This window comes from Erpetoichthys calabaricus, chromosome 2 (assembly GCF_900747795.2).
Source record: "Erpetoichthys calabaricus chromosome 2, fErpCal1.3, whole genome shotgun sequence".
Classification (NCBI taxonomy): Eukaryota; Metazoa; Chordata; class Cladistia; order Polypteriformes; family Polypteridae; genus Erpetoichthys; species Erpetoichthys calabaricus.
Genome location: NC_041395.2, coordinates 171,689,790 through 171,709,241, shown reverse-complemented (window position 1 = coordinate 171,709,241; position 19,452 = coordinate 171,689,790). Strand labels below are relative to the sequence as shown.

At 39.4% G+C, this 19,452-nt stretch overlaps 1 protein-coding gene across 27 annotated transcripts in view; it reads right to left on the bottom strand.

The window, feature by feature from the left end:
- Positions 1 to 19,452, bottom strand: part of kif1aa (kinesin family member 1Aa) — a 243,450-nt gene that overhangs the window by 109,700 nt on the left and 114,298 nt on the right. For 18 of the 27 annotated variants that reach the window (XM_028794778.2, XM_051922141.1, XM_028794790.2 and 15 more), the window contains 6 exons: positions 16,589 to 16,769; positions 11,530 to 11,602; positions 10,860 to 10,953; positions 7,216 to 7,364; positions 3,756 to 3,934; positions 2,506 to 2,643 (listed from right to left, as the gene is read on the bottom strand). In XM_028794778.2, coding sequence (XP_028650611.2) covers positions 2,506 to 2,643; positions 3,756 to 3,934; positions 7,216 to 7,364; positions 10,860 to 10,953; positions 11,530 to 11,602; positions 16,589 to 16,769 — 814 coding nt within the window. Of the gene's footprint in view, positions 1 to 1,884; positions 1,900 to 2,505; positions 2,644 to 3,755; positions 3,935 to 7,215; positions 7,365 to 10,859; positions 10,954 to 11,529; positions 11,603 to 16,588; positions 16,770 to 19,452 lie in introns of all 27 variants that reach the window. The other 9 variants (XM_028794777.2, XM_028794779.2, XM_028794780.2 and 6 more) reach the window with 2 other exon arrangements.

The window sequence follows — 19,452 nt, the reverse complement described above, 5'->3', positions numbered from 1 at the left end:
ATAATGTAACAAAATCTATTCATTTTTACATCAATTGTCTATAGCCTACTAGCAGCTAAACTGCTAAATTACTTTATTTTGTGAAACAGGAAGGAATTACAATTCACAGCAATATCTTTTTTGGTTTATTCTTACCTCAGTATTTGTAAAGGTTAGTTAGAGTGTGATGTATCATTATATAGTGAAACATAATGCCTGTTTTTTACAGCATATTGTGATTTAATTATTTTTATGGTACATTTTTAATGTATCTTTAGAGCTAGTACTGAAAAAAAGCACTTAAAATTAAATGGTGAACAATTTCAACATTTGCAATTGATATGCCATGGGAAAAAATATTGCTTCTGTACACACCAAACCAATATATTTTTGAAAAATTTTCTTTGAAACATCTTATTTTTGCACACTCAGAAATGTACAAGAAGATTTCTGGTTGTAAAAATAAAAATACATAAACCTTCACTTCACAGAACACCTGTCTCCATTTCTACCTACTATAAACTCATTTAACTTGGTTGTTTAGTGCACCATTCCCTTAAAATTCCATGTCACCACATCAGTAGGTGGAGAGATTAGCAGGCGCTATTAGCCTTATTGCTCATGAAGACTTTGTTTTACTATCTTGATATCAAGGTCAGGTTTTTTTATCAACTGTGTCATGCTGCCATTTACCTCTAAACAATAGCTTGGCTAATGACATATTTTGTAATTTTATTTAAACAGGCACATTTTCTCTTGTGCCTTACAACTGCAGAGAATGGGGAAAGACATAGGGTGTGAAATACATATTGCAGAATATGTTCAGTTCTTAGCAGAGGATGTTATTGCATATTCAGTCAGGTTTTAACAAATGTTCTTTCACAAAGTATACATTGCATTTTTATTTGATTTTGTTTTTGTATCAACATCCACATAGTTTACAGGTTACTCATGATTTAGTTCTACAGAATATTTAGTTGGCTATGCTGCATCCAGATTTTGTTTACGAGAAAGTTCCGTCCATGTTACTCATTGTAAATGGAAAAGCAGCCAAGAATAATTTTCTTAAAATTAAATAGTTCCAGTTTTATTTTGATGAAACAAACTTATTTCTAGAATTCAAAAGAACTGTCTAGTTTCAGTAGAATGGGTGCTTTGCCTCTCTGGAATAAACATATTTGGTAAGTCTTAAGTCTGTTCTTTTATGTTTGTCTGTACTGGCTACAATTATATGTAGCCTGCTCAGTTAGTTGTGTGTTATTTTTTGTTTTAGAAAATTACTAAATATAGCCTTGCCTAATAAGACAGATATTGGCAAGAGGCATATGTTACAGATATTACAGTTATGAACAAATAACTACCATTTCAAAAATTTCAGTTTTTATTTTTATTTACTAGACTTGTTTCGGATGCAATAAATTATCTTTGTTTTCTGTTTTCAGGATATTCAGTATAGACTCACAATAGGAAATGAAAAAAGTTATGCTCCCCGTATTAATCGTAGGTACAAAGTGCTCAATAAAATTTAATGGAAACTTAATTAAATTCACTTTAACATTTTGTTCTCCTGATGAGAAACACCCCGTGTTTTTTTACAAAATCCTGTAAATTAATGAAAAACGAACAAAAAGAACCTTCTCTATTTGTTGACACTACCAACTGTGGTTCTCAGAAAAAATGTATATTTAAATTAAATACTATACAGATCATGTAATCAAGTACCATAAATGTAATTAACATTTTCAAAATCTTTTGTCCTAATGAAGTCATATATTAACAACTTAAAACATTTAATTAATATGTAAAAATTTAAAGGAAGCACGATACACAGAAAAGGCTGAAACTGAAGTCAGACAAGGTCAGTGCTGTGAGTGGTTTTAATGGAAGGTTACAGAAAGCACATACACATAGTACAACCTGCTAAATAAAAAATAAATAAATACATAAATAAACGAATATGCAGGTGATAAACAGAAGAGGAGATTAATTAAAAATTCAGAACATTTATTTGAAATTGTACATATCTGAGAATAATGTCAAGTACACATTCTTTCATTAACATAAGGCTACTGCAGATAATAACATACCTCTCTATGAGGATGATAAAAACATTATATAAATATCCTAATAACTAATAACACTTTCTGTAGTCTGTTCACTAGACAAAAACTTGCACTGGCAAAAATGCAGATTGATACCAAATATATTTTATCTTCAAAATAACTATTTGCTTAGTTAACTGAATTATATTACATATAGAATACAACAATGTCCTGGTCAGTAAAGACTCATAATTAACTCTCTTGTGCTGCGTCCACCTTCTCTTTTTGCATTGGTAATTCTTATTGCCAGCTTAAATTTCCTGACATTCATTACACAAAATATTTTCTGTCATACTTTTTTTTCTATTTCTGCTTCTTGTTTCTCTCTCTCTGCTTTCTTGACTGCTACGTTTCCTTTTTAATCTGCATTCTCTGACTTTTCTGTACTTTTTTCCAAAAGTGTCTCAAAAGTGGCATCACATACCTGCCAACAAGCCGGAACCATGGGAAGCGGTCATAGAAAGGGTCTCCTCCTGTCATCACATTATCGCAGTCATCAACAGCACAGCTGGGAACTTCAGCAGCACGGTCATACATCTCTCTCATCAGGTCCAGACGCTGTCTGTGCATAATATGGGAAATACAGTTTTTAATTCACTACTTCTACTTAGTTTTGGTACATTACATTAATCCATTTTATATTAAATTATCTTAGTTTTATTATTTACAATAAGAAACTCGTGTTTATTTCTTATGTCAAAGCAGGATGTCTTATTTCTATGCTATACAGAAGTTTTTGATAACCTGTTAATATGGTGATCATCTCACTGCTAAGTTCACAACCAGGATGTTAGTCATATAACTAGAGAAAAGCATTGAAAGGGACAATGTACTTGTTCATCTTGGAATGGAAAAATATATACCCCCGTCCCTAAACAGCTTAAGAAATGGCCTACTTGTTCTTGAATTAATTTACCATTGCACTGAGAAACACCTGACCTAACTCCTGTGGGACCATAGATAACATATCTATCACTCATTCTCTGTTCTCCACCGCATTTCAGAATTGTATTTACTAGCAGAAGGGCAGTCTGAAGGTGAAGCATATGTGCCTATAAGTTGACGCCAAGCCAGTAAGTTATGATTGCTATGAATGAGTAACAAATTATTCAATCTTGTTGACTGTGTCTGCCTGCAGGGTTGCCAACCGAGATCCTGAGTTGTTTCGTCATGTAGTGGTTGCAGCAACGCACTGTACCAGTGCATGCTCCCCAACTTGACTTGACTTGACTAAATAATACAGCTGGATTTGTTGCATATTACCTAAATAAAGAAGGTAGATGAACCTACCTTATTTGTGACACATATACTACAGTATATTCCCTTTAATAGGCAGGTAAGAAACAAGGTAAAGAATAAACAGGGAGCAAAACTGGCAAATATAGAGCGGAGTGGTGGCTCTGAGGCTAAGGATCTGTGCTGGTATCCAGAAGGTTGCCGGTTCAAATCCCCATCACTGCCAAAAGAGATCCTACTCTGCTGGGCCCTTGAGCAAGACCTTTATACTGTAATTATTCCAGGGGTGTTGTACAATGGCTGACCCTGCGCTCTGACCCCAAGGGGTATGCGAACACTAACAAATTCCTAATATAAGAAATTGTATAAGGAGAAATAAAGAACAAAAAAATAGGAAATGTGCTTTCCCAAACTACATTACTCAGTTTTAGTATTTACCTGAGTTTTTCTAGTGTCCAGTAATGAGTTGCTCCATTTTTCTGGTCCTGCACTTCAACTGCAACAATTGTGCGAGGGAAAGGTCGCTTTTCACGGTCTTTTGCAGCATCCGGAGGTAAAAGATCAGGTGGCAAAGGAGAGTAAAGTGTATCCGTCAACAATACAAACTGGAACTGCACCTATAATGAACAACGGTAAACAAATCTATTAAGAACAGTTGAGACGACTGCAAAAAAGGCAAGAAATAATAGTCAAATATTGTAAAACTTCACATTTTTGATAAAAGGATGTGTCTATACTAAAACTGCTCTGCCCAAAATTGCAATTCAAAAATGTCAGAACCCTTTGTATTTTTTCATCTGTTGACAACAATGAATAAATAATACACTATGCCAACGACTACACAGTATTAAACAGTACAGCACAGTTTAAGAAAGTCAGACTTTATAGATGGAATAAAAATAATCATGTTAGCACAATCACTCCATGCCAGAATACATCTTTTAAATAAAGATGAGTGATTGACAGACATGTGACTAAATAAGTCATAATTCATTGTGTGCTTAAAGTACACTATTATTTCTTCTCATTTTGTGATCACTACTAGAGAAAAGATGAAGTTAGCAAATAATGACAACAGCATGATATATATTTAGACATTTAGAAAACATTTTGAATAAAAAAAGGATTTTTTATAATTTTCCTGGATGTAACATCATGATGACACAAAGAGCTAGTGCAACAGAAGAATCCATAAGAAGAAAATGTTAAGATAAATGGAAAACCCTGATAAATCATTCCTTCTCATTTTCCAGTAAGTGGGTAAAATTAATCAAAATTAGAGGAGCAATGTCAAACACTTGGTAAAGGGTCTAACACCAGGTTATAGAGAAATGATCAAATGAATGTTCAGATAATTACAGGGTAACAGGAAATATGTAGTCAAATTAATTTGACAGATGAAAAGGCCACCAAGAGTAACACGTGCAGATTGACCCAGACATGTGAAGAGATATGCATTCACACAGAATTTTAAAGTATAAAAGTAAAACAGTAACTTTCACCCACTGTGACCAGAAAGTTGGCTAAAATTCTCATTACATACTCTATAAAGTTTAAGAACTTATACTCATGTTTATTAGACTTTTTCTTGAACAAATTCTTTATTGTCTGTTTTTCTTCCATATAATACATTACAGTGGGCAATTACTGTCTGTACTTGGTTCCCAGTTAAACTGAACATGCAGATATTCTGTTCCTACATGTAATTTGTTAATAGGGAAATTTATTACCTAGTAATTGATTACTACCTTTTTGTACTGCAGATGTTTTGTGATTTATTTACGGGAAGAGATTTGTTCCATTAAACCTATTTAAGGTTTTACTATTCTTTCTTTTACATTATGTATTATTAAAACAGCTTCTTGCAGATAAGCACAAAAATTTTAATATATAAGAAATAACAGAACACCTTTTAGGAAAAATTGTCACTGACTGCAATTTCCAATTTGTAAGGGAAAGTAATGTGGACTTTTTGAAACACTGCCTTAGCACACAGGCTCTCTTTAAACTATATATTCATTTTTATTTTAAAAGTTAATTGTCATGAATTAATTAATTGTAATTAATTAATTATTGTATCAAAATGACTTTTTTTAAGCTCAAAATCCATGGAATTATTTTCAATGAACAAATTATTGTAATAATTAAACATATTTTATAAAGTTCAATTACAGTAATCCCTCACTATATCGCGCTTCGTCTTTCGCGGCTTCACTCTATCGCGGATTTTATATGTAAGCATATCTAAATATATAACGCGGATTTTTCGCTGCTTCACAGGTTTCTGCGGACAATGGGTCTTTTTACTTCTGGTACTTGCTTCCTCAGTTGGTTTTCCCTGTTGATTTCATACAAGAGATGCTATTGGCGGATGGCTGAGAAGCTACCCAATCAGAGCACGCAGTTAAGTTCCTGTGTGCTGCTGATTGGCTCAGCGACGGAGTGCTGCATTAACCAGGAAGTCTCATCTCACTCATTCAGCATTAACGTGCTCCTGCTATTGCTTCAGGGGCTGTGTCCAAGCGCCAACAGAAGATGCAAATGATTGCAGAAAAGGTAAAAGTTTTGGATATGTTGAAGGAAGGAAACAGCTACACCGCTGCAGGACACCATTACAGCATCAATGAGTCCACGATTCTTTTTATTTAAAAAGGAGGAAAAGCATATAAGATCTACGGCCGCAGTGTCCTTTAACCAGGGCGCAAAACGAGTTGCAAGTGGACGTGATAAGGCAGTAGTCTGGATGGAATCTGCTTTAGGGATTTGGATTGAAGAGTGCTGGAAGAAGAACAACGGCGGTGCTAAACAGTCGCCTGAAGAGGCTCCTTTAGAAGAGCTGTAACGCTATCCTTTGTTGTGCAGTAAAATTAAACTCATTGTTATCGGACAAGTTGTCGTGTCATTGTTGGTGAGTAACCATAATTAATTATTTACGTACAGTACTTATTACATGTACATAATTTAGTGTCACTGTACACACATTTTACTGTATACAATTTTTCTTGCATTGTACGTATTTATTGCTGGTGGCCTGTCTGTCGTAATGGCTGTAACATATGTGATATCGGAGACGCTCGATATCTTTAAAATAATATTTAGGTTTTACTGTATGTAAACTGTGTTTACATACATAATTTCAACGAATCTTACCTAATATCTAAGAGAATACAAAGGGTTTATGCTGTATAATTGTGCGTGAAATGTTTATAATAGTGTGGGAGAGTTTATAAGGGCTTAAAATATATAAAAATAACCATATAAACATATGGTTTCTACTTCGCGGATTTTCTTATTTCGCTGGTGGCTCTGGAACGCAACCCCCGCGATGGAGGAGGGATTACTGTATTAGGGTGGCAATGCCTCTATAGTCTTCTGTGGAAATTTCTCCTGGCATTTATATCATTGCAATAATTATGTTCCTATCCATCTGATAAACTGAGGATAAAGACTTTTCCTTCATAATCACATGCATACAGTTTGTGCACAGTTTATTGTTAGCTCTACTAAAGGAGTACAGAGAAATGTGTTAATTCATTACTAGAAACTTCTACTTGATTTTGTTTAGATAAAAGTCTATCTTCAGATTATTGCCTCTGTATGTGCTCTGCACCAAGGCATCAACTTCCAACAAACAGGCAAATCTAAATAACTGATAACTGATAATTAAGATTAGCAATGAAAGGTTGTTTTACCTATTCATTCTGGATGAAATCCAAATAAAATCCAATTATAGTGGTGATGCCATCTTATATGATTTTAACCTTTAGGTGTAACTATTATGTCTTTATTGTTTTGATCAAATATCTTCAAGCAATCATGGCAGTTGAAATCAAAGGAGAAATACTGTACTAAGCGAAGTATCAGTGTAGTTTTAAATAAAGAACAGAGATTGACTCACCTTCTTCTTGAGCTCAACACTGATGGCATTGGCCTCCTTAAGGAAGATAGCATTACCCCACAGTAAATCCCTTAATGAAGTAAACTGATAGCATTTCCATTTGCGGAATGCCCACAGGGCAAGCTCAAGCTCTCGTTCTGTCCATTGCACTGTCAGAATAACAAAGTATAGATTAGGATCTGATGACTTTGGGAAACACTGTTCTGGCAGTGAGCGCAGTGACAAAAAATTTTGAGGTAAAGGATTCAAATCCAGCAGGTAGCTCACTGTGACTATGGTTGAGACCTCAAGGTTTACATATCAATTAATTTTAAGAGGAAAGATGCTATAAAAAATTAAACCTTGTTTGTTATCAGTACATGGGGAAAACAAAATTATGCATAATCTGTGATTTGCTCATTAAGAGTCAGGTACTGATTAAGCAAGGCAAGCTGCTGGATGAACAGTAGGCATTGGGAGAAACAAAAACTGCCTATGAATACTGGGACCACAAAACCAGAAACTTACATGAGGTCAAGTATAGCACAAAAGGAAAGGTTTTTAATGACCTCACCCTGAAAATGGAGAGCTAATTAGGTTAATCAAAAATTTAGAAAATAAATCATGTTCCAATTTGCACCACTGAGACAAATATTGAATCTATAGAAATATGTGAGGGAAAAAATAAATTATAATTTAATCTAAGAAAATTAAGTGCAGGCAAGAAAGTCATTTGGAAGATGCATCTTGTGCAACTTTTTGATTTAGAGATAATTAAAATAAATAGATTAAAAAATCTTTAAAATGTAGAAAAATAAATCAAGTATCAAATACTAAAGTAATAATTCTCCTCAATATATAAAATGCATCTGGAAAGTATTCACAGCGTTATCACTTTTTCCACATTTTGTTATGTTACAGCCTTATTCCAAAATGGATTAAATTAATTTTTTTCATCAGAATTCTACACACAACACCCCATAATGACAACGTGAATAAAGTTTACTTGAGGTTTTTGCAAATTTATTAAAAATAAAAAAATTGAGAAAGCACATGTACATAAGTATTTACAGCATTTGCCGTGAAGCTCGAAATTGAGCTCAGGTGCATCCTGTTTCCCCTGATCATCCTTGAGATGTTTCTGCAGCTTAATTGGAGTTCACCTGTGGTAAATTCAGTTGACTGGACATGATTTGGAAAGGCACACACCTGTCTATATAAGGTCCCACAGTCATGTCAGAGCACAAACCAAGCATGAAGTCAAAGGAATTGTCTGTAGACCTCCGAGACAGGATTGTCTCGAGGCACATATCTGGGGAAGGTTACAGAAAAATTTCTGCTGCTCTGAAGGTCCCAATGAGCACAGTGGCCTCCATCATCCGTAAGTGGAAGAAGTTTGAAACCACCAGGACTCTTCCTAGAGCTGGCCGGCCATCTAAACTGAGCGATTGGGGGAGAAGGGCCTTAGTCAGGGAGGTGACCATGAACCCGATGGTCACTCTGTCAAAGCACTAGAGGTCCTCTGTGGAGAGAGGAGAACCTTCCAGAAGGACAGCCATCTCTGCAGCAATCCACCAATCAGGCCTGTATGGTAGAGTGGCCAGATGGAAGCCACTCCTTAGTAAAAGGCACATGGCAGCCCGCCCGGAGTTTGCCAAAAGGCACCTGAAGGACTCTCACACCATGAGAAAGAAAATTCTCTGGTCTGATGAGACAAAGATTGAACTCTTTGTTGTGAATGCCAGGCGTCACGTTTGGAGGAAACCTGGCACCATCCCTACAGTGAAGCATGGTGGTGGCAGCATCATGCTGTGGGGATGTTTTTCAGCGGCAGGAACTGGGAGACTAGTCCGGATAAAGGGAAAGATGACTGCAGCAATGTACAGAGACATCCTGGATGAAAACCTTCTCCAGAGCGCTCTTGACCTCAGACTGGGGCGATGGTTCATCTTTCAGCAGGACAACAACCCTAAGCACACAGCCAAGATATCAAAGGAGTGGCTTCAGGACAACTCTGTGAATGTCCTTGAGTGGCCCAGCCAGAACCCAGACTTGAATCCGATTGAACATCTCTGGAGAGATCTTAAAATGGCTGTGCACCGACACTTCCCATCCAACCTGATGGAGCTTGAGAGGTGCTGCAAAGAGGAATGGGTGAAACTGGCCAAGGATAGGTGTGCCAAGCTTGTGGCATCATATTCAACAAGACTTGAGGCTGTAATTGCTGCCAAAGGTGCATCGACAAAGTATTGAGCAAAGGCTGTGAATACTTATGTACATGGGATTTTTATTTTTACTAAATTTGCAAAAACCTCAAGTAAACTTTTTTCACGTTGTCATTATGGGGTGTTGTGTGTAGAATTCTGAGGAAAAAAATTAATTTAATCCATTTTGGAATAAGGCTGTAACATAACAAAATGTGGAAAAAGTGATGCACTGTGAATACTTTCCGGATGCATTGTAAGGAAGGTTTACATATCATCAACAGTTAAAGAACATATTAGAACTGTTATAAGATAGCTGGTTGTTTGTAATAAGGAGATTAAATTACAGAAATATTTTGCAGGATGAAGAAAATATGTAAAGTGGAAAAAAGCCCAATTTTTTAAGATTAATTAACATTAATTTGTAAGGACATAGCATTACAGAAAGATGCTGATTAAGACAAATTTTTTCACATGTTCTAGTAAATGTTTATTTCCAAAGGAAATTTTTGTAACACATAATGAGTTGCCTAGTAATATTTTGACATTGTACTTAAACAACATTCTTATAATAGAGTTCCTTGTGTACTTAGTGTTGTTCTATTAATTGGACCTAATTTAGGTTTGATATAGCCATAAATATGATTTTCTCTCATTTGGCCTTTGTTTCCATATACTCCTGTTTCAAATGCTTTCTCAGGATATCTTCTTGATCTACTTTTATTATCCACTTATTTATTGGCTTTACTAAAACAATATTACCTTTTACTTGTGTGCACACTCAAGACATTGGCTTGACAACTTCTAGTTGGTCTAAAGCCCACTGTGTGCTATATATAGTAGATTCAAAATTGAAATTCTTTATTAAAGTGAGTTGGGGTTGCAATTAGTCCGAGATTTAATCTATTAATATGTAATTAATGTGTAATCTATTCATGTGTACAGATTAACTTTAGCAAGAGCATGCAGAAGATCTCTACTTTGAATAGCCAGTTATACTTAAGCATATATAAAGATATGACTTTAATAAGGTTTGGATTTATACAGAGCCCCAAAATTATGCTGAATATACTGTTGTTGGTCCTGCAGAGACAGGCATTCTAATAGTGCTGCATTTTAAACAGGATATACTCTGCCGTCTTGCAGGAGAGGTGGTTTAATGATTATGGTGTAACATTTAATATCTGTAGTATGTTTGCTTTGACAGACATTTTCATGTACAAACATGCATGACAATGAACTTTAGAAATTAATTACAGAAAATAAATTTAAATAAATGGCAAGGTAGTTCATTCTGTTCATAATGTTGCATGAAACATCAATTAGCACCCAAATACAAACAAATAAAAATGGAAGATCATTAACTTTTATTTCTAAATAGAAAATGGAAACAATTTTGTTGTGCAAATGTCTAAGTAAAGATGGACACAGAAAAAGATAATCTTCTTTGTTTCTCCTTACCTTCTTCTTCTGGCTCTTCCTCTTCTTCATTTGTCTCAAGATAGTATCTCGAGTCAACCTGCTTCTGTAAAGCTTCCAATTTGCTTTCATAATCCTATTCAATAATAAGACAAATCAAATATACCATTCAGAGGAAATGTGGTCTGCAGCAGAATCTTCATGCCCTCACTATTGTTGTGAATATTTTTTTTTTGTTTCACACATTACTTACAAACTGAGAGAAGATTATAAAAAAAGTACAAAGTTGATAAAATCCAATCTTTTGCTTCTAAAGAGAGGTTACAAGTAATTAAACTGATTTGGGTGGTAGTCGGACTGCATTGTATATTGGATAAAGGGCACAAGTTTGTTAAATTTGTGCCACCATAGAATCCTGTTTAATGTTGCTTGACAATGGGGGGAGTAGAGTATTTCTAATGAAAGCTATACAAACTCAATAAATGGAAATGTGAAGTATGGATCCCACCTTGTGCTTCTCCTTGTACTCCTTCTTTCCTTAAGATTTATCTATGAAAAGTAGATTGTGAAAATAAACCTCTAAGTTAACTTGTACTTATGCTCTTTAGTACTGCCCAGGCAGAGATTGTCACATGGCTTGGGATAGTGTGTGCTTATAATGATACACTTAGAGGTGGTTAGATAAGCAGTCATGACATTTTCTTATACCCACCAGTCTTTGCTGTTCCAATAGATTGCTTGCCTCTTCTCTTTCTTTGCGATACTGATCCTCCAGTTCCTGCAGTCTGTGGAGCAGCACAAAAAATAATAACTCTGATGCTATAGGCCACTTAGGATAATCCTGCTCTTTTGAATAACTGAGTTTGTGACTTCAAAACTAAAATGAGTAGTTTGTGTACCCGTAGAAAATCATTTAAAAGGACTGATCATTATTTTTAACAGTTCTAGTGCTCACTATGAAATGTTCACAATTACTAAGTGCTGTAGTGGTTTGTAAATGACTTTTTCATAGTGCCTAGCATGAAAGAAGCCACATTAAAACTTAGCATATTATTTCATCACAGTTAAACACTAAGTATCATTTTAGTCCATGATTTGTGATGGTTTGTTAAACAAACCTTCTATGATGAATGAAAACTTTGGACGGCGTTTTCCCTTGCCCGGACGCGGGTCACTGGGGCCCCTCTCTGCAGCCAGGCCTGGAGGTGGGGCTCGATGGCGAGCGCCTGGTGGCCGGACTTGCACCCATGGGGCTCGGCCAGGCACAGCCGGAAGAGGCAATGTGGGTCCCCCTTCCCATGGGCCAAGAAGGTCGGGTGCAGTGTGAGTTGGGTAGTGGCCGAAGGCGGGGACCTTGGCGGTCTGATCCTCGGCTACAGAAGCTGGCTCTTGGGACGTGGAATGTCACCTCTCTGAAGGGGAAGGAACCTGAGCTAGTGCGCGAGGTTGAGAGATTCCGGCTAGATATAGTCGGACTCGCCTCGACGCACAGCTTGGACTCTGGAACCAATCTCCTTGAGAGGGGCCGGACTCTCTACCACTCTGGAATTGCCCCTAGTGAGAGGTGCCGAGCGGGTGTGGGTATACTTATTGCCCCCCAACTTGGAGCCTGTTCATTGGGGTTTAACCCGGTGGACGAGAGGGTAGCCTCCCTCCGCCTTCGGGTGAGGGGACGGGTCCTAACTGTTGTTTGTGCATATGTACCGAACAGCAGTTCGGAGTACCCACCCTCTTTGGAGTCCCTGGAGGGGGTGCTAGAGGGTATACCTTCTGGGGACTCCCTCGTACTACTGGGAGACTTCAATGCTCACGTGGGCAATGACAGTGAGACCTGGAAGGGCGTGATTGGGAGGAATGCCCCCCCCCCCCAAACACCATGTTCAAGCATAGGGGTGTTCATATGTGCACTTGGCACCAGGACACCCTAGGCCTCAGTTCGATGATCGACTTTGTGGTCGTGTCGTCGGACTTGCGGCCACATGTCTTGGACACTCGGGTGAAGACAGGGGCGGAGCTGTCAACTGATGACCACCTTGTTGTGAGTTGGCTTCGATGGTGGGGGAGGATGCCGGTCAGGCCTGGTAGGCCCAAACGTGTTGTGAGGGTCTACTGGAAACATCTGGCAGAGCCCCCTGTCAGAAGTAGCTTCAACTCCCACCTCCGGCAGAACTTCGACCACATCCCGAGGGAGGTGGGGGACATTGAGTCCGAATGGGCCATGTTCCGTGCCTCTATTGTTGAGGCGGCTGACCGGAGCTGTGGCCGTAAGGTGGTTGGTGACTGTTGTGGCGGCAATCCCCGAACCCAATGGTGGACACCAGCGGTGAGGGATGCCGTTAAGCTGAAGGAGTCCTACAGGACCCTTTTGTCCTGTGGGACTCTGGAGGCAGCTGATAGGTACCGGCAGGCCAAGCGGAATGCGGCTGTGGTGGTTGCTGAGGCAAAAACTCGGGCGTGGGAGGAGTTTGGGGAGGCCATGGAGAACAACTTTCGGACGGCTTCGAGGAGATTCTGGTCCACCATCCAGCGTCTCAGGAGGGGGAAGCAGTGCAGTGTCAACACTGTATATGGTGGGGATGGTGCACTGCTGACCTCGACTCGGGACGTTGTGGGTCGGTGGGGGGAGTACTTCGAAGACCTCCTCAATCCCACTAACATGCCTGCCAATGAGGAAGCAGAGCCTTGGGACTCGGAGGTGGACTCCCCCATCTCTGGGACTGAGGTCACCGAAGTGGTCAAAAAACTCCTTGGTGGCAGGGCCCCGGGGGTGAATGAGATACGCCCGGAGTTCCTCAAGGCTCTGGATGTTGTAGGGCTGTCTTGGTTGACACGTCTCTGCAACATCGCATGGACATCAGGGACAGTGCCTCTGGATTGGCAGACCGAGGTGGTGGTCCCCCTCTTTAAGAAGGGGGACCGGAGGGTGTGTTCCAACTGCAGAGGGATCACATTTCTCAGCCTCCCTGGAAAAGTCTATTCGGGGGTTCTGGAGAGGAGGGTCCGTCGGATAGTCGAGCCTCGGATTCAGGAGGAACAGTGTGGTTTTCGTCCTGGTCGCGGAACAGTGGACCAGCTCTACACCCTTAGCAGGGTCCTGGAGGGTGCATGGGAGTTTGCCCAACCAGTCTACATGTGTTTTGTGGACTTGGAAAAGGCATTGACCGTGTCCCTTGGGGAATCCTGTGGGGGGGGTACTCCGAGAGTATGGGGTACCGGACCCACTGATAAGGGCTGTTCGGTCCCTGTACGATCGGTGCCAGGGCTTGGTCCGCATTGCCGGCAGTAAATCGAACCCGTTTCCAGTGACAGTTGGACTCCGCCAGGGCTGCCCTTTGTCACCAATTCTGTTCATAACTTTTATGGACAGAATTTCTAGGCGCAGCCAGGGCGTTGAGGGGGTCTGGTTTGGTGGATTCAGGATTGGGTCACTGCTTTTTGCAGATGATTTTGTCCTGTTTGCTACATCAGGCCGTGATCTTCAGCTCTCTCTGGATCGGTTCACAGCTGAGTGTTAAGCAGCTGGGATGGGAATCAGCACCTCCAAATCCGAGACCATGGTCCTTAGCCGGAAAAGGGTGGAGTGCCCTCTCAGGGTTGGTAGCGAGATCCAGCCCCAAGTGGAGGAGTTCAAGTATCTCGGGATCTTGTTCACGAGTGAGGGAAGAATGGAGCGTGAGATCGACAGGCGGATCGGTGTGGCATCCGCAGTAATGCAGGCTCTGTATCAGTCTGTCGTGGTGAAAAAGGAGCTGAGCCGCAAGGTGAAGCTCTCAATTTACCAGTTGATCTATGTTCCTACCCTCACCTATGGTCATTAGCTATGGGTAGTGACCGAAAGAACGAGATCGCGAATACAAGCGGCTGAAATGAGTTTCCTCCGTAGGGTGTCTGGGCTTTCCCTTAAAGATAGGGTGAGAAGCTCAGTCATCCGGGAGGGGCTCAGAGTAGAGCCACTGCTCCTCCGCATCGAGAAGAGTCAGATGAGGTGGCTTGGGCATCTGATCAGGATGCCTCCTGGACGCCTCCCTGGTGAGGTGTTCCGGGCACGTCTAACCGGGAGGAGGCCCAGGGGAAGACCCAGGACACGCTGGAGGGACTATGTCTCTCGGCTGGCCTGGGAATGTCTCGGGATTCTCCCGGAAGAGCTAGAAGTAGTGGCCAGAGAGAGGGAAGTCTGGGCATCTCTGCTCAAGCTGCTGCCCCTGTGACCCGAACTCAGATAAGCGGAAGAGAATGGATGGATGGATGGATGGTGTTTATAAATACTAATTAACTGACTTCTGATAAAGAGGTAAATACTTACTGTAAAAGGTGCTGCATATAGTAAATTAACTGATTGACAGCTTTATAAATTACTTTATTATGGGAAGAGGCTGGGAGCATGCACTGATAGAGTGTGGCAAAACCCACCACATGACAAACCATCTGGATTGGGACCCGAGTGCAGCAGGTGACACCTCAGCACCACACTGGTACAGTCTGAGGTTTTTTATGATAGCTGGAGTGCCAGTCCTGAAACCTCCCCCTAAGATTTCCCTGCAAGTTGGAGGACCTGCTTGCAGGACTGGATGCAGTTTAACATTATACCCAGGATGAAGCAATCACAGGTTAAGGGTCTTTCTCAAGGACCCAATAAACTAGTGTCACTTCTGGCATTTATGGGATTTGAACCGGCAATTCCAATTGCTGGTGCAAATCCCTAACCTCAAAGCCACCACTCCGCATTTTATTATGGAGTTTGTTATAACATCCATCCATCCATTATCCAACCTGCTACATCCTAACTACAGGGTCACGGGGGTCTGCTGGAGCCAATCCCAGCCAACACAGGGCGCAAGGCAGGAAACAAACTTCGGGCAGGGTGCCAGCCCACCGCAGGTTTGTTATAACATGCCCAATGTAAAATTATTTTCTTAAGTTTTTGTGAGAATTCAAACTATTTAAGTCACTACACATAAATTAAACAGTTTGATTTATAAAGCATTTTATGACAATGCTGATTTTGTAAGTGCTATATAGCATTATAATCTCATATCTATAACTGAATGTTTATTTGTGTGTGTTTTTGTCCATTATGTAAATTTTAAATGTTGAACCAACCTCAACCAAACGTTGTACAGATTCCCTGTTTGTATAGGGTGTCAAACACGTGCGCATGGGAGGCAGCTAAAGGGCCTGAATGAAAGTAATTCCACACCAGCCCAGGGAATGGTGGAGTGCACTCTGTCTCTCGCCGATCTGCAGACCAATTACAGAAAAGTCCGCCTGGCCCCGATGACGTCAATTCCAGTTCCAGCCTCAATGATGCAATTTCCAGTTCCCAGCCTCGATGATGTCACCTCCATTTCCAGCCCCAATGACAATGTCATTTCCAGGTACAGCCCCTATGATGATGTCATTTCCTCAACTTTAAAGCCGCCATCTTTGTGCCAGAGAATCAGTTCTGTCTTGGACTCAAACCTGTACATATCATACTTGCTTAAACCAAATTTGCAGCCAGGGAATAATACATGGGCGGCTGCCGCAAATCTTTTTGATGTCTCCAGTCATTTCTTGTGACAAGGGGAAAACTATATTTTATTCTGAAGTTTAGTAAGTGCCCCCACCCTGGGCAGAGCTGATATACCCCTGATAGTATAGAATAAAGAAGAATAGCTCACTGTATTTTGTGATTACTCTAATTATGCTTTTGTGCTTTACTGCACTTCAGCATATATCCCTTTTAACTTCAAGAGCCCTTTCTTCTAATGAACATTTATATTATTACTTACCTTTTCTCCATTTCCTGCTTCATGTCAATGCCCTGTTTTTCAAGCAGTTCACGCTGTGCAAAGGCCCAGTCTACAGGTTCTGCCGGAGTTTCAGCGCAAGGAGTTCTTTCCCTCTCCTGTCGAGCTTGTTCTGGGTGATTGAATCGAAACACATGACTCTTGCCCAAGATGATGCGATTCCCTAGAAAACAAAAAGTGTGGTCTATAAAATCTATGATTAAACAGATGGCTTTCTATACTTTTCTTTCCTTCTTTTACATTTTCAGTTAATCTAAATACAACATGCACAAGATACAGTAGCTTAAACTGTAGCCTTTTAAAATAGTTTTAATAATTTAATATACATTTTTCCCATATGTCAAGCAATTGAAATTAACAGAGCCAGCTCTACTTGCTCTTGATGCTAAAAATGCCTCTGACGATTTCTATGTGAATGAACTCCTCTGTGTGAGATATGGAGACAGATTTGTCTTTTATAATTAAGACACTGCACTCTTCTCCCACTGTGGTCATTCAAACAAATTCTAATATCTCCTGTCTTTTTTAAATCTTCATACGGGCTAGGCAGAGTTATCTTCAGGGTGCTTTTCAATACCTACTTATTACTATTTGCTTGTGTAAGCTAATTTCCACTCATGGATTTCCATACAAAAAATCACTCATCAGAGAACTTGTTCCATGGGCATTTTTACATTCATCCTGAAAGTGTCCACTCAGTTTCTGTTTTTGACCTACTTCAAATCTTTTCTTAGCTGTTCTCACTATTAATAACACTTTTGTTTTCAAATGTACTTCTGTTAGACCTCTCCTCTCTGTTTCTATACAGCAGGGATGGATATTGTCCTTCTGGGCACAATTGTTGCCAAATCAGATCTAGCCCCACACCAGAAACTGGATGATCCTCCTTCCTTTTCACTCTAGAAAGCTTTACTTTTCAGTTTCATCCTTCTTGAACTTTCAGCAGGGAGGATAAATGTGTCGTCCTCCTCAAATATTACTTTATTTTTTTAAAATTAAAATCAAATAACATTCCATACATATAACTCAAGTTTTACAAAAAAAAAAAAGTTCAAAACAAACAAATCAACAAACAAACAAACAAATTAACCCCAACCCCTAAGAAAGAGAGCTAGACCAGCAGTGTAAAACTTTATGGTAGCAAAGATAAATGAGTAAAATAGCGGAGAGAACCTGTTTCCTCAATTAAAATGCTTATTGTGAAATGTTATTGATTAGATCCTGCCAGGTTTTGAAAAAGATTTGTACAGATCCTCTAAGTGCGAATTTGATTTTTTCCAGTTTCAAATAGTATATAAATATTACTACATGGCAAATCATGATGTAGATGATCTTCAGATGGGTGGCCTGGGACCCATGTAACCACTATTCTCCTTTATCTTCTTTCACTAAACAATTAATGTTTGGGTTGTGATCCTCTCCTTGGTGTTGTTAGTTTAAATATTTACGGCTGTCACAATGGATGGGTGATAAGTGTGGGTGCTGGTGGAGGGTCTTGCTCTTGTTTTCTGACTTTTTCTCGTATTTGAAGTTTAGGCTTTATTGTTGAATACTTACTTCAGTGAGTTCCACATTTTTTTTTTTGGGTTAAACTTCAATAAAACTTGTCCACAAAAAATACTCTATCCTTTTTTACCTAGTGTAAAGTGACAGACTCCTCAGTCTATAAATTCTTATTGCCAATTCTTATTGTCATATGGGACATAAATTAAATTGATGGTGTGTAATAGAACACCACATATAAATGAAAAAGAATACAATTTTGCCAAGCATCTACAAATTATTTCAAAAATAAATAAAAAATAACCTTGCAGTTCCATCAGACCTAACTAATATGTTTTTCTTCTATCTTCTCCAGGGGTCATGCATTTTTCACTAGAAACTACTCTGTCTCTCCAGACAGAAGAGCATTTTCAGCAACAGACTGCTGTCACTTTCCTGCTCCACAGACAGACTAAGGAGATTGCTCCTCCCCTACACTATGCGACTCTTCAATTCCACCCTGGAGGTAAACGTTAACATTACACAAAGTTATTGTCTGTTTTACCTGCATTTTTTTCACTCTTTAATTTAATATTGTTTCCTTATCAGTATGCTGCTGTTGGAGTATGTGAATTTCCCCTTGGGATTAATAAAGTATCTATCTATCTATCTATCTATCTATCTATCTATCTATCTATCTATCTATCTATCTATCTATCTATCTATCTATCTATCTATCTATCTATCTATCTATCTATCTATCTATCTATCTATCTATCTATCTATCTATCTTAGTACTACTCCTGTTTCTCTTTTTATTTCACTTCCAATTTTCATGGACACCAAACTTTAAGTCACTTAGTGTTTACCAACTCACCTCATGACTATAGACTAAGAAAATTATTGCATGCAGAGTCCAATTCAAAGTCTACCTTGGTTTCTTCATGAGGATTATGTCTAGATACAGCTCAACCCAAATACCAGAGTCTCCAGGTGAAAACATCCTCTAGTAGATTCATATGTCCTTTCAATGCTGAATCCTGACATTTTATCAAACTCATAGGCATCCATGGGCAGGTCTGGGCTACAAACACTTGCTAGTGAGCAACAAGGTCCAACTGAAATTTTCCCTGGATTCCTTGCTATCACTGATCCCATTAGGGACCAGAACATGGACACCATGAAAAACCGACTGCATCTCTCTTCTGCAGTATACTTTAAGGTTCGTGCACTAATAGGACTAATGCCCCATGTTGACGCATACCTGTCCACAACAATTAATGCACAGTAGATCTTCCTTACATAGCCAATCCCTCTCTATCACTCGTTTGTGCGCTGTGCCCTCGTGGCATTCTGCTACTCAG